The 14,183-nt window shown below is 39.9% G+C and overlaps 1 protein-coding gene across 2 annotated transcripts in view; it reads left to right on the forward strand.

Moving 5' to 3' along the window:
• The window catches only part of IFT56 (intraflagellar transport 56), a 30,663-nt gene extending 16,818 nt beyond the window's left edge, over window positions 1-13,845 (forward strand). For both annotated transcript variants that reach the window (XM_070947027.1, XM_070947029.1), the window contains 5 exons: window positions 270-353; window positions 1,784-1,853; window positions 3,130-3,236; window positions 10,542-10,675; window positions 13,580-13,845. In XM_070947027.1, coding sequence (XP_070803128.1) covers window positions 270-353; window positions 1,784-1,853; window positions 3,130-3,236; window positions 10,542-10,675; window positions 13,580-13,691 — 507 coding nt within the window. In that variant the 3' untranslated portion in view covers window positions 13,692-13,845. The remainder of the gene's footprint in view (window positions 1-269; window positions 354-1,783; window positions 1,854-3,129; window positions 3,237-10,541; window positions 10,676-13,579) is intronic.
• The last annotated feature ends 338 nt before the right edge of the window (window positions 13,846-14,183 follow it).

Below are 14,183 nucleotides of genomic sequence, written 5' to 3' on the forward strand. Positions count from 1 at the left end.
GTCATAACTAGATAAAAATGGGGGCCCTTGATATTTGTTGAATTAAAAAAAATGGAATTGAGCAATAATGTTTTGAGGAGACAAAGGGGAAATTACATCATAGCAAGATTTTATATACTTGGGAGAAAGGCAAAAGACGTTCAATTTCTAACATATTAACTTAGTTCAATTGTATTGTCAATTTCAAACGATAGCTGAAAATTGATATTAGCTGTTAAATGTCATAAACCATTAAATTGTTTCTTTATTAAACATACTTTATTTTCCAGAGTTATTTCTATAATGATGATACTTTTAACTTTAACTATGCACAAGCCAAAGCTGCTACTGGCAATACTAGTGAGGCTGAGGAGGTATGTATCTGCTTCTTGAAAAGATCACAGACAATTTTAAAAATATTTGCTGGTTACATTCTGTGTCTTAGTTTCTATATCTGAATTTTCAGAAACTTCAAGGATTTGTGCATCCTTTCTTAAAGAATGTGGAGGTTGTATAAGAATGTGGAGGGTGAATAAGAGGCAATAACTTTTTAAGTATTCAATATACGCATAATCCTATGCATATATACTCAGAAGGTAACAACACTAGACAGTCGCAAAACATGTTTTTTTAATACTAGGAGCTGTACTGAACCTTGTCTTGTGGTCACACTTCCATAGTGTATGAAACTAGAAAAAATATAATAAAACAAGGAGAAGGTGGAAGATTGATTAATTGCTAATACAGTATAGTTTGTAATTTAAAATCTCTCATAATTACAGACAACATAAACAAAAAACTTATTTATTGCAGTATAATAGCAGAGCCTGATATTTTATCCATGTAACATATTGAGAAATGGAAGTAAATTTGCTGCTGAAAGAAAAGGATCTTATGGTTGCTATTTCCCTCTTCAAATTTAACTCCATAAGATCCTTTTCTTTCAGCAGCAAATTTACTTCCATTTCTCAGTATGTTACATGGATAAAATATCAGGCTCTGCTATTATACTGCAATAAATAAGTTTTTTCCGTACAACTGTAGAAGAATACTCTGTTTTCAAGGACGGATGGATGGATGCATGAATGAATGAAAACATAAAGTATAAAATATGCCCCGTTTGCCCTTCACCATTCCTTAAGTATGCCTTAGTAAAAGCTCCAGAATGTTCTGAATAAAATGGAAAAAAATATATATGCTATTCTGAGAAAAGCTTCATTATTTGCTGACTTTGTAAACTGCTGTAAAGCATTTTGAAGTGGTATATAAGTGTGCTATTGCTATTTCTAATACTAATTTCTATTTCTAATACTCCTTGAAGCTTTTTTTTTTTTTAAATCAACATGAATTATCATTTGGCAAAGTAAGGATTAAAGGTTAAATGATTGATTTTTTTTTAAGTAACAGTCTGCATATTAAGCTAGAGTTTTATGAAAACAATCTAGAGTCATTCCCAGACTTAGGCATGTTTGGTCCCCAGACTTTCTAAACTGCTAATTGTTCCCATTCAAAAGGGCCATAAAATACATAATGATGGGCTATATCAGGATTGCAAGATTCCTTTTTTACATCCCTGCTTTTGTATTACACCTCTGCTTTATAGATCCTGGGGGTCTTTTGATAAGGCAAATTATTGAATAAATAATTTTTGAATGAATTACTTAAGGGAAAACTATATTTTCATGTCTTAAACTTTTATAGCTGCTGAATCTTTAGAATGACAAATCCTGATTTGATTGAGGGCATGTATTTCAGAGCTACATTTAATGTGAACAGAAGCTTGGTTTTCTTTGTTTCCTTTCAGGTATTCCTCCTGATTCAAAGTGAGAAAATAAAGAATGATTTTGTTTACCTCAGTTGGCTAGCACGCTGCTGTGAGTCACTCTGCTCTGTTATAAAATATGTATTGACCTAGTATTCTCATCGCTTAAATTAATTTTAAATGAAATTAAGTATTAAGTACTGTATATGTAAATTTAATTACTTTTTAAGCTAAAAGATTTTTTTTCATACAAATGTCTTTTAAGAAGCAATTTTCCAAGGTTTTGAGAGAGGGACTTGAAATTTCTGCTTTGGAGATAGGCCAGTTCTTTAACATAATCTACAGAAAATGTGTCCCAAAGGTGCTTTTTCAAAAGGCAGTTGGACTTTGTTTTTCCTTGAAGACATTTAGCTTCTCATCCAGGAAGCTTCTTCAACTCACTCCAGAGCCTGGGAGAATAATCAGGTCTCCAATACTTCCTGAATGTTATCAGGATGTGAGATGTCATCCCACTCTGGAGAAATATTCTAGAGAGCAGGTGACTTAACACATGGGTAACTGTGTGAAGCCTTCATAGTCCAGGAAAAGGCCCAGCTGCTACACTAGATGTGCCTTGCAAAGACTTCTTTGGCCATAACTGCCATGGTCCTAGATCTATAATGGTGAACCTATGGCATGCATGCCTCTCTGTGGGCATGTGTGCCGTCGCCCCTGCTCAGCTCTCCGTGGCGTTTCTTTCGTGATCTTCTGTTTCCCTGCAAATGACAAAACAAGCATATGAAAGAAAAAAATCTCACCTCTGGCAGAGCTGCCGGTGTTGGGATGCCCCGCCTCCCGCCGGCCAGCTGGTCTTTGGGTCTCTGCTGCTCATGTGCACATGTTTGCGCATGCATGCGCGCCTTACAGTTTGGGCATGTGCGTATGCGCAGTTTGGGCACTCAGGGCCTAAAGGGTTTGCCATCACTGTCCTAGATAGTCTGTCTCCTTCAGGATCCTCTACAGTTGAAGTAGGTTTAATGCCAACATAGATATTATATATTATATTCGTAGATCAGAAAGAAGAAACTTTCAGGAAGGCAACTGACTTTATTTTCACATAAAAATTCACATGTATGATCTATTCAAATGCTCAGCCTGCTGTGTGCTCAAATGGAAAGTACACATGAAAATCTAGAGATCATTTTCATATAAAACTTGTACGTTGGCACATATTTTTAAAATATCGTTTTTTTAATTTTCCAGTCAACTTAATCCGTGTAGCTATGTTATTTCTCAACTCATCTGAACAGCCAATGTAAAGAACAATACTGCTGATTAATATGTTTATCCAGTTCTAAACACTGTGTAGCAACATGCCTCTACTAGTTCTAACTTTCTGTTGATTGCAGATATTATGAATAAGAAACCAAGATTAGCCTGGGAACTCTATCTAAAGATGGAAACTTCAGGAGAATCCTTTAGTCTTCTGCAACTAATTGCAAATGACTGCTACAAAGTATGTTGTCTTTAATCCATTTTCCTTCACTATCTAAATCAACCCTGTAGAATTGTAACTTTTTTTCTTTCTCAAGTCATGTAATTTTTTTTTAATAAATTGCTTCTATACTTTTCTTACAATCAGAAGTTATATGAGATAGGCCTAATTCCTAGACTATAAAGCAGTTCATTAGTTTGGAATTTTTATGATGCATAAAGCTGTCCCAAGAAATAAACCATGCTGACTACTTTTCGTATGATCATACTAAGACATCTTAAGAAAGATTATCAGTTTTTTTGCTTTTCATTGAGTAAGGAAATGATGTTAACTTTTCTATATGTTTATGGCAATTTTCTAAGATGTAAATGCAAATATTTCACAAAAATACATGTTTATCTTTTTTTTGTCATAAATGCTCAGTTCCTTTATTTTAAAATGTCCATTTAGAAGAAAATCTACTTTATATTGAGCCAGGAGATTCAATCATTTGTGCTATTCCTTAATTTTGGCTTTTCTATTTTAATAGAATAGAATAGAATTCTTTATTGGCCAAGTGTGATTGGACACACAAGGAATTTCTCTAATATAAATATAGTTTTGACCATAACTTTTTAAAAACATATTTCTGTTCATTGGAAATTATTTTATTCAATATAATACTTTGCTGGAAATGAAAAAAAATAAATTTCAGGATGAAAGGTAAAATGTAATTGAAAATTGAACTGGGAAAAAAGAACATTTTAAAATGTTTTCAAAGAAAATCTTCCATCTTTAAAATTGTTTGTGCAACTATCATGGTTAGCATGCCCCATTTCTGTGCCACAATGTAAGCATGTTAACACCCCCCCACACACACACACAAAATAAATAATGTGAAATTCTTGGTGCTCTCTGAGCTTGGTTGGGGTTTTTTTTTTGTAGATCTTTCATTACCAAACTAGGTAACATAATCAGTGCTAGTAGGGAATGGGGTTTGCTCTCCTTTTCTATGCTAGTGGCTTGCCCTGTAAGTGTTGGTGGGACTAGTCTTGGGAGCTTCCTGATTCAGCTATTGTTTACTGTTAGCCTGCAGTATCTGCAGTTCCTTGAGATATTGTTTGCTGCTTCTTTTTTTTTGACAACCACAAAACATATATTCCCTTTTTACAACAGTTTCGTAATGGTAGTCTTCTATTGTTTACATTTTCTCCTAACTCTCCTTATAATATATATATCCTTCTTGTCCCATTATCCCTTACTGCTCTATAACTTCCTTCACACATAATATTAATTTTATACATTATTCTACAAACACTTTCCATTTGAAATTTTTCCCCAATCATTTTTATCCCGTATTCCTAATTTCCAGCCAGTTGTACCATTTATTTATTTATTTATTTATTTATTTATTTATTTATTTATTTATTTATTTATTTAATTAATTAATTTTATTTAATTTTATTTAATTTTATTTTATTTCATTTCTATACCGCCTTACTCCCGAAGGACTCAGGGCGGTGCACAGCCAAACAATAAAACACATACATACAAAATTTAAAAGTAGAATAAAATCAAATTAAATAATTTTGGCCCCGACAAATTTAAAACCCCAAACTTTTAAAACCAATTTAAAATTGAATGTATAAAATACTAAAAGATATTTAAAAATTAAAAATCTTTTATAAAAGAGGGGGAAAATTAGGCCAGGCCGGCCTGGTGAAATAGTAAGGTCTTTAAAGCGCGGCGGAAGGTGCGCAGATCCGGGATCCTCCGTATCTCTGGGGGGAGCTCGTTCCAGATAGTAGGTGCCCCCACAGAGAAGGCTCTCCCCCTGGGGGCTGCCAGTCGGCATTGTTTGGCTGACGTTACCCGGAGGAGCCCCTCTCTATGGGAGCGTACCAGCTGGTGGGAGGCTATTGGTGGTAGTAGGCGGTCCCGCAAGTACCCAGGTCCTAAGCCATGGAGCGCTTTAAAGGTGGTAACCAAAACCTTGAAGCGCACCCGGAAGACCACCGGGAGCCACTGCAGCTTGCGCAGGAGAGGTGTTACATGGGAACGCCATGTCGCTCCCATTACCACCCGCGCGGCCGCACTCTGCGCCAGTTGGAGCCTCCGGGTGCTCCTCAAGGGGAGCCCCATGTAGAGAGCGTTGCAATAGTCCAGGCGGGAGGTGACAAGGGCATGAGTGACCGTGCGTAATGAGTCCCGATCCAGAAAGGGACGCAACTGGCGAATCAGGCGAACCTGATGAAAAATCCTCCCGGTCACGGCTGTCAAGTGCTCTTCTAAAGACAGCCGTGAATCCAGGAGGACGCCCAAGTTGCAAGCCCTCTCCGTGGGGGCCAATGATTCGCCCCCAATAGTCAGTGATGGCGTCAACTGACTATATCGGGATGTCGGAAACCACAGCCACTCGGTCTTGGATGGGTTGAGCCTGAGCCTGTTCCTCCCCATCCAGATCCGTACGGCCTCCAGGCACCGGGACATCACTTCAAGGGCATCGTTGGGGTGAGCCGGGGTGGAGATGTACAGCTGGGTGTCGTCAGCGTACTGATGGTACTCCACCCCGAAACCACGGATGATCTCGCCCAGCGGCTTCACATAAATGTTGAACAGGAGAGGCGAGAGGACCGACCTTTGCGGCACCCCACATATGAGGGGCCTCGGGGTCGACCTCTGTCCCCCCGTCAACACAGACTGCGACCGGTCAGAGAGAAAGGAGGAGAACCACCGCAACACAGTGCCTCCCACCCCTAACTCTTCCAACCGGTGCAGCATGATACCATGGTTGATGGTATCAAAAGCCGCTGAGAGGTCTAACAGGACCAGGACAGAGGAGCACCCCCTGTCCCGAGCCCTCCAGAGATCATCAACCAACGCGACCAATGCCGTTTCCGTGCTGCACCCGGGCCTGAAGCCCGACTGGAACGGATCCAGATATGTCGTTTCATCCAGGTGCTGGGGGAGCTGTTGCGCGACCACACTCTCAACAACCTTCGCCACGAAGCGAAGGTTGGAGACCGGACGATAATTTACCAACATTGCCGGGTCCAGGGAAGGCTTCTTGAGGAGAGGCCTCATCACCGCCTCTTTCAAGGCGGCGGGAAAGTCACCCTCACCCAGCGAAGCGTTTATAATCCCCTGGGGCCAGCCTCGTGTCACTTCCCGGGAAGCCAGTACTAACCAGGAAGGACACGGGTCCAATAAACAAGTGGTCGCGTTCAGTCTACCCAGAATCCTGTCCATGTTCTCAGGGGTCACAGGATCAAACTCATCCCAGATAACATTCTCAAGACCTGCCCCTGTCTCTCCCCCTGAGACTACCCAGTCGGAGTCCAAATCTTCCCGAATCTGAGTGATTTTGTCATACAGATACTGAACAAAATCCTCGGCTCTACCCTCCAAGGGGTCCTCCTGCGCTTCCTGGTGGAGCAGGGAGTGGGTCACCCTAAAGAGGGCGGCCGGGCGATTATCTGATGACGCAATAAGAGCAGCAAAATAGCTACATTTCGCTGCTTTTATCGCCACTAATTCCTAATATGGGATCTTACTAGTGTCCGGTCAGATTCAGAAAGACTGGCCCTCCAACTACTCTCTAGGCGTCTTTTCCGGCGCTTCAACTCCCTCAGCTCCTCGGTAAACCAAGGAGCCAATTGAGATCGGCGCCGGGTCACAGGCCGCAAAGGCACGACCCAATCCAGAGCTCCAGCAGCCGCCCTATCCCAGGCGGCCACCAGGTCTCCAGTCGAGGCGTGTGCCAGAACCTCAGGAAATGGCCCAAGCTCCGTCTGGAATCTGTCAGGTTCCATCAGGCGCCTGGGGGGGAACCATCTTACCGGCTCCGCCTCCCTGCGGCGGGGTGCAGCGGTTCGAAAGTCAAGACGAAGGAGAGAGTGATCTGACCATGACAAGGGTTCAGTAACTATATCCCCTATCTCAAGATCCCTCAACCACTGTCCAGAGACAAAAACCAGATCCAGCGTGTTTCCCCCTGTGTGGGTAGGGCCATGAATTAACTGGGTCAGGTCCATAGCTGTCATGGAAGCCATGAACTCCCGAGCCATCTCCGACGTCTCACCCACGGACGGCAGGTTGAAATCCCCCATGACCATAAGCCTAGGGGTATCAACTGCCACCGCGGCGATGACGTTGAGTAGCTCGGGCAGGGCTGTTGCCACGTGGCAGGGAGCCAGGTACGTGATCAGCAAACCCATCTGAACCCCATGACCCCATTTCACAAAAAGGGATTCACAGCCGGCCGTCTGAGGAACAGTGGCCTCCCTCGGTCTCAGACCTTCTTTAATGATAACCGCTACCTCCCCCCGCCCCTCCCCTACCATTTGTTCCATACTGCATAGTATTCTGTATCTTCCTTTTCTTTAATTTCCTTTGTTAATTTATCCATCTCAGCACAATCTAAAATTTTCTTTATCAATTCTTCCTCTGTTGGTGTATTGTCTTTTTTCCAATTCTGTGCATCTGATACTCTTAAATATTTTATTTCCTTAGTATATTTTCTATTGAGTATTCCCAACAAAAATGTCTCTGGTTTCCAATCAATAGGTTGGTCAGTTATCTTTTCCAACCATTTCCTAATTTTGGCCCAATACTTTTTTGCAGCCGGACATGTCCACCAAAGATGGTAATATATTCCATAAACCTTTTTACACTTCCAACATGTTGGAGAGCTGTTCGGGAACATCTTGGCAAATCTTGCCAGAGGGAGGTGCCATCTGTAAAACATCTTTAACTGGTTTTCCTTGAATGCTGCAGAAATAGCTAATTTTATGTTCGTTTGCCAAATTTTTTCCCATCTCTCCAGTTCTATATTATATCTAAAAAATTTTGCCCATTTAACCATTGTTTCCTTAACTACCTCATCTTCCATTTTGTATCTCAGTAAATATTTATATATATTGCTAATTAGTTTTTCCTTTGTCTCTTGTATAATTTTGTCCAGTTCTTGCTGATCATTTTGTATTTCATATAATTTAATGTCCTCTTTATATTTAGACTGGATTTGTGTATATGTCCAGCAATCAATTTCCCTACCTATGTCTTGTTCTAGTTCCTGTTTTGTTTTCAAATTTCCTTGTTCTTTTAATACATCCTTATATCTATTATATGCATTATATATTATACATTATATCAATTAAATTTGGATGTTTTAGTGCTTCCATTGAGGATATCCACATTGGTATTTTTATACAGTGCTGTTTTTTGTTTTTTTTAGCCAAATTTGTAGCAGTGCATTCCTTAGTATATGCCTTCTAAAATAACTATGTGTATTATGTTTTCCATCCCAAAGGAATGCATGCCATCCTACTTGCAGGTCGTGTCCTTCTATTGCTAAAACTTTTTATTTCTTAGTTCCATCCAATCGTTTAACCAGGTTAAGATAGTAGTATATTTCCCATTCTTGAGGTGCCAATCCCCCTTTATCTTTTGCATCTTGTAAGAGTTTAAGTCTAATTCTAGGCTTTTTTCCCTGCCATATAAATTTAGTAATTATTTTATTTAGGGCTTCAAAAAATGTATAATAATAATAATAATAATAATAATAATAATAATAATAATAATAATAATAATAATAATAATAATAATAATAATAATAATAATAATAATTTTGTTTATATACCGCCCTTCTCCCGAAGGACTCGGGGTGGTGTATAGCCAAGATTAAAAACATAAATATACAATATCACAGTTAAAATTAATTAAAATCGTTAAATAGTTTTGGCCAAATTTTAAAACCCAATATTAAAACCCAATTTAAAATCATTCAGTTAGACAGCCCCGCCTGTCAGAACAGTAGGGTCTTGAGGGCACAGCAAAAGACCCGGAGGTCAGAGATGTTACGAATATCCGGGGGCAATTCATTCCAAAGGGCAGGAGCTCCGACAGAGAAGGCTCTCCTCCTGGGTATCGCCAGCCAACATAACTTGGCCGACGGTACCCTGAGGAGTCCCTCTCTGTGGGAGCGGACTGGTCAGTGGGAGGCTATTAGTGGCAGAAGGCGGTCTCGTAAATATCCTGGTCCTATGCCATGGAGCGCTTTAAAGGTGGTGACCAACACCTTGAATTGCACCCGGAAGACCACTGGGAGCCAGTGCAGCTCACGCAGGAGAGGTGTTAGATGGGCGCAACGAGGTACGCCCATAACCACCCGCACGGTCGCATTCTGGACCAGTTGGAGCCTCCGAGTGCTCTTCAAGGGGAGCCCCATGTAGAGAGCATTACAATAGTCCAGATGGGAGGTGACAAGGGCGTGAGTGACCATGCGCAAGGCTTCCCGGTCCAGAAAGGTACGCAACTGGCAGATCAGGCGAACCTGATAAAAAGCCCCCCTGGCTACGGCCGTCATATGCTCAATTTTGAATAAATATATCCAACAGGACCAAAATGGATTTCTGACAGGCCGACAGATAAAGAACAATATGAGGACTATAATGAACACTCTGGAATTTTATTAAACACACTCTGAAAAACAAGCTACACTGGTTTTCCTTGATGCCCAAAAAGCATTCGATAATTATAATGCAACTGAAATCTATGGAATTTGGGACAAAATTTGAAAAGATGGTAGAAAAAATTTATACTAAACAAACAGTAAGGGTAATTATGAATGGGGACATTACAGAACAATTCGAAATAATCAAAGGAGTAAGACAAGGGTGCCCACTCTCTCCACTTCTATTTATTTTAACACTAGAAACACTTTTGATAAAAATTAGAGATGATCAAGAAATATTGTTTGCTTCTTGATTGTCAGATCTTAATCTTGATGTTAATCTGTACTCATTTGGTGTTGCTTGGTGAAGAGGCATTTTGGTCCTTTCCTTTTCAGCTTTTTGATAGTCTCTTGAATGGTATGTAAATGTTGTTTGTGTCTGTGTGCTTCTTGATGCCAGATTTGTCTGGAATTCTCTAGCGTTTTTAGACTTGGCTTGGTCTAAGATGCTCACAGTTTCCAGGTTGAAACTATGGTTTAGTCTGTCCGTGTGTTGGGAAATTTCATCCTGTCTTCTGTTTTGATTCTAGTTTTTCATGAATATATCTGCTAGTCTTCTGCTAGTCTCCTAATTTGGTAATAAAATGACTGCAAGAAAACAATCAAGCTCAGAGAGCACCAAGAGTTCAACACTGAGCTACAAATATTGTATCAATAATGTGTTTATGACATTGAAAAATATTTATTTCTTCAGAAAAATTTATCTGGCTTTCAAATCATGAACAGGAAAAATTCAGTGTCAATGTTCATTTCTTTTTTTATGTTGCTACGTAATTAAACTTTGTTTTAGGCAGTGTTGCTGCCTTAAGTATGTCCCTTTATCTTTTGAACAGATGGGCCAGTTTTATTATTCTGCTAAAGCTTTTGATGTCCTTGAAAGATTGGATCCTAACCCTGAATATTGGGAAGGCAAAAGAGGAGCCTGTGTTGGTATCTTCCAGATGATTGTCGCTGGCAGAGAGCCTAAGTATATTCACTGAGTTTCTTTCTACTACTTTGGCTGCTTAATATTACAGTATTGTTCTTTGTTACTGAATACAAATGCCAATTAGAAACTTAAGGAACAGAAAGCATTTAAGTTTTGATTCTGGTAAAGTATGTATAATGAATGGAAGCCTTACCTTTATTAAAGTACAGGTAGTCCTTGAGTTACAATAGTTCGCTTAGTGACAGTTCAAAGTTACAACCCCCCCCCCCAAAAAAAGTGTTCACTACCCGGGCCTGAAGTTATGTGTGTTGCAACACCGTGGTAGTCATTCACCCTTATGACCAACCACAGAGCTGCTACAACATGCCTCCTACCTATTTCCTCCCAATACTGCCTCACCAGGTCTCCACAAGAACTCAACCTGCTTTGCTAGCCTACCAGGTTCCACATGCTCCTCCCCACCTTGTCACCGATTGCTCACTTACCTTTCAAAGATCTCCAGCATTCCAGACAGGCTGGGCCACATGACAGAAAAGCAGCCATCTCAGATGCTGGCAAAGAGGACAGGATCATCTGTAAGAATGCAACATCTATCACATCCTGCAGGGCTTGTTTAGTCCTGGCCTGGGTGGCTCTCTGGGTGCTCTCTGCGCACTGCTGGATGGCTGGTTCAAATGAACTGTTTTGGACATTGTGGTGAGAAGATGGCAGTGGCAGCCAATCAATTAGGAGATGGTCTCCTCGAGAGTAAGGCTTGGGGCTAATTGGCCACTCCCTTTGCCTATTTAAGGAGGAATGCTGACTGAAGCAATTTGCAGGTAAGAACTTAAGCCTCAACTCAAGCCAGTTCAGTGCAGCCATCGGGCGCCATCCTAGAAGCCTCACACACATGCGCTCACTCATCTCCAGTAGTGCCTTGGATGCTGGAGCCCGGGGTGCGCTCCCTGGCGATGGTGGACGGGCGCTACCACAGCTGTGTTCCTGGGAGAGTCATTGTCTCGTTCTCTCCCTTGGGGCAACTCCCACAGCCTTCAGATGCCCCTCTGCCCATCCGATCTCCCACAGGACATACCCAGCAAATGTGGGGCAGACAGCGCACCAAGCTCTCCATCTCTCCATTTGCTTCTGTAACACTGCAATTGGTGAGGTCCGTGCAAGTTCGCCTCTCCATTATGTGGCAGAGCAAATAAGGGCTGCAGAGACTATGGAGACAGGTGGAGAGATGACAAGCTTGGTGCACCAGCCATCCCATGCTTGCCAGGCATGCCTCAGGGGAGATCAAGCAGGCAGAGAGGCATCTGTGGCTCATGGAGGCTGCCCAAAGGGAGAGGATGAATTACAGGGGGAAAAATTAACTCAACAGACAGGTTATACAGCCAGGGGAAATAAAAATAAATAAGTTTGAAAAATTAAAATTAGCTGGTCAACAGAAAAGTCCCTGATTTAAAAAGGTGATTGCATAAAAGGCACCAGAGGAGTTAAAAGAACATTCTTATGTCACAGAATTTCTGGGAATAGCCATAAAGAATGTCCTCTCTCATTTACAGGTTACTCTTAATATTTTTTAACTAGAAACATCTGTATATAATCAGCAAGATTGACATACATTTAAAAAAAAATTGGTACTACTGAAGCTAAACCAAACCTAGGCTACCCTCACTGTTAATCCACATAGACTGCCTGATGTCCCAAGGGTGCTTTTTCAAGAGGCAACTGGATTTTCTGGTTTTTCTTTGAAGACATTTTGCTTCTCATCCAGATTCTTGGATGAGAAGTGAAACGTCTTCAAAGAAAAACCAGGAAATCCAGTTGTCATTTGAAAAAGCATCTTTGGGACAACGATGACTTGGATGATTGAGAATCTCCATAGACATTTAGACTGCCTGATGCTAGACTTTTTTGAACCTTAAAGATATCTCTGATCACCAGAAGCAAATAATTCCCTGGAAAACAAACATTTCTAGACATATTTTATGACATAATAGCCCATGTATTGTATTGAAGACCAATTGTATGATTGTCAGATAAGATTACAGTGGACAAATTACTTGAACCCATGAAAAGATGTTTGTAATTACTAATAGTGATAATAACCATACTTGTATATGCTGCCTTGGGCTCCTACAAAAGGTGGGATATCAAATAAATGTGCATCGACAAATAAAAAGGATCCTGGACGATCCTTAAATTGTGAACCTGGATCATCCCCAAACTATCAATAAAAGTTTCCAGAAAATTTTCTCTCTCAGTGACTGCAATCATACACCCATGTTGTTTCTCTTGCAACATTAGAAAGGGATTGCTGTTGCCTTCTTTGGGATTATGTTTTTTACTTCCCAGTTGACCAATATGTAACTATGCAAATGCAATATGCAATATGCAAATCGATATTTTTCTACTTCATGCTCCAAGATGGCTGGGCATAGGGTTTTTCTCAGGATGCTAAACAAAAAGTAATTAAATTGAATTCCACTTTATTATCGCAGTATCAATCAAAACATATATTTGCTCTTTTGGCAGAACTTAATATATATTGACGCTTTTAATATAAAATTTCTTTCCCTCTGTTCTGTACTTTAAAATTGAAAATTTTTAGAATGCAGAGAAGAGGAAGTAATTTTAAGCACCAATATAGGGTGAAAATTGGAGAAATCAAATCAGCATCATGGACAACCATTTACTCCTATTGAATACATACTAATTTATGGGGCTGAATTTTGGGCTTCTAGTTCCTAGCAAATATGATATATCACTTTCTCTGGTTCCTATATGAAATTTTCTTTTATCCATTACTTGAAGTCTGAGAAATTTAGTTTCTAGCAATAGGACTGAAGAAAATACTTCAAAACTTCTCAGATATAACATACTTAGAAGTTGTCCGATATTGTCTGATCTATTCTTTCTCTTTTTTTAAAAAAAAAATCTTCATTTCTTTCCTTTTAGAGATACCCTAAGGGAGGTACTACATCTCCTGAGAAGTACAGGCAACCCCCAGGTAGAGTACATTGTACGTATAATAAAGAAGTGGGCCAAGGAGAATAGAGTTCCTGTTTAAACAGTGTGATCAAGCGAATGGAAGTCTGCCATCTATATTGTGCCCAGCTGGAATACTGTGTCATTTTATAGCAGAACAATTATAAAAATACAAATCTATTTATTTTTATATATATTTAAATGTCTTTTATGAAAACTATGCAATTTCATGTATTGTGAGGAGAATCTCATTTTGACTCTATTATACTTCTCCCAAATTTTATTTCATGTTTATATTACTGACCTCTAGCTGTACATATTAGCTTTAATCTTCAAAATGCTTTCATTCTGTGACAATCAGTACTTTTTTGAGACAGTTCAAGAACTTGCAAAATACAGATTTTGCCAGGTCTTATTTTGAAGCAGAATATAAAAAGAGCTCTAGAATTAAATTTCAGATTTTAGTTATAAAAGTTCCTCATATTGAATCTGAAGCAAAATACTTAAAATGGAACACAATAAGAAAATGACGACCTGATTAGTAGTTTTCATTATTATGATCTAATGGACATAA

Source organism: Pituophis catenifer, unplaced genomic scaffold (genome assembly GCF_029215685.1).
Source record: "Pituophis catenifer annectens isolate HBS135680 unplaced genomic scaffold, rPitCat1.0.hap2 SCAF_7, whole genome shotgun sequence".
Taxonomy (NCBI): domain Eukaryota; kingdom Metazoa; phylum Chordata; class Lepidosauria; order Squamata; family Colubridae; genus Pituophis; species Pituophis catenifer.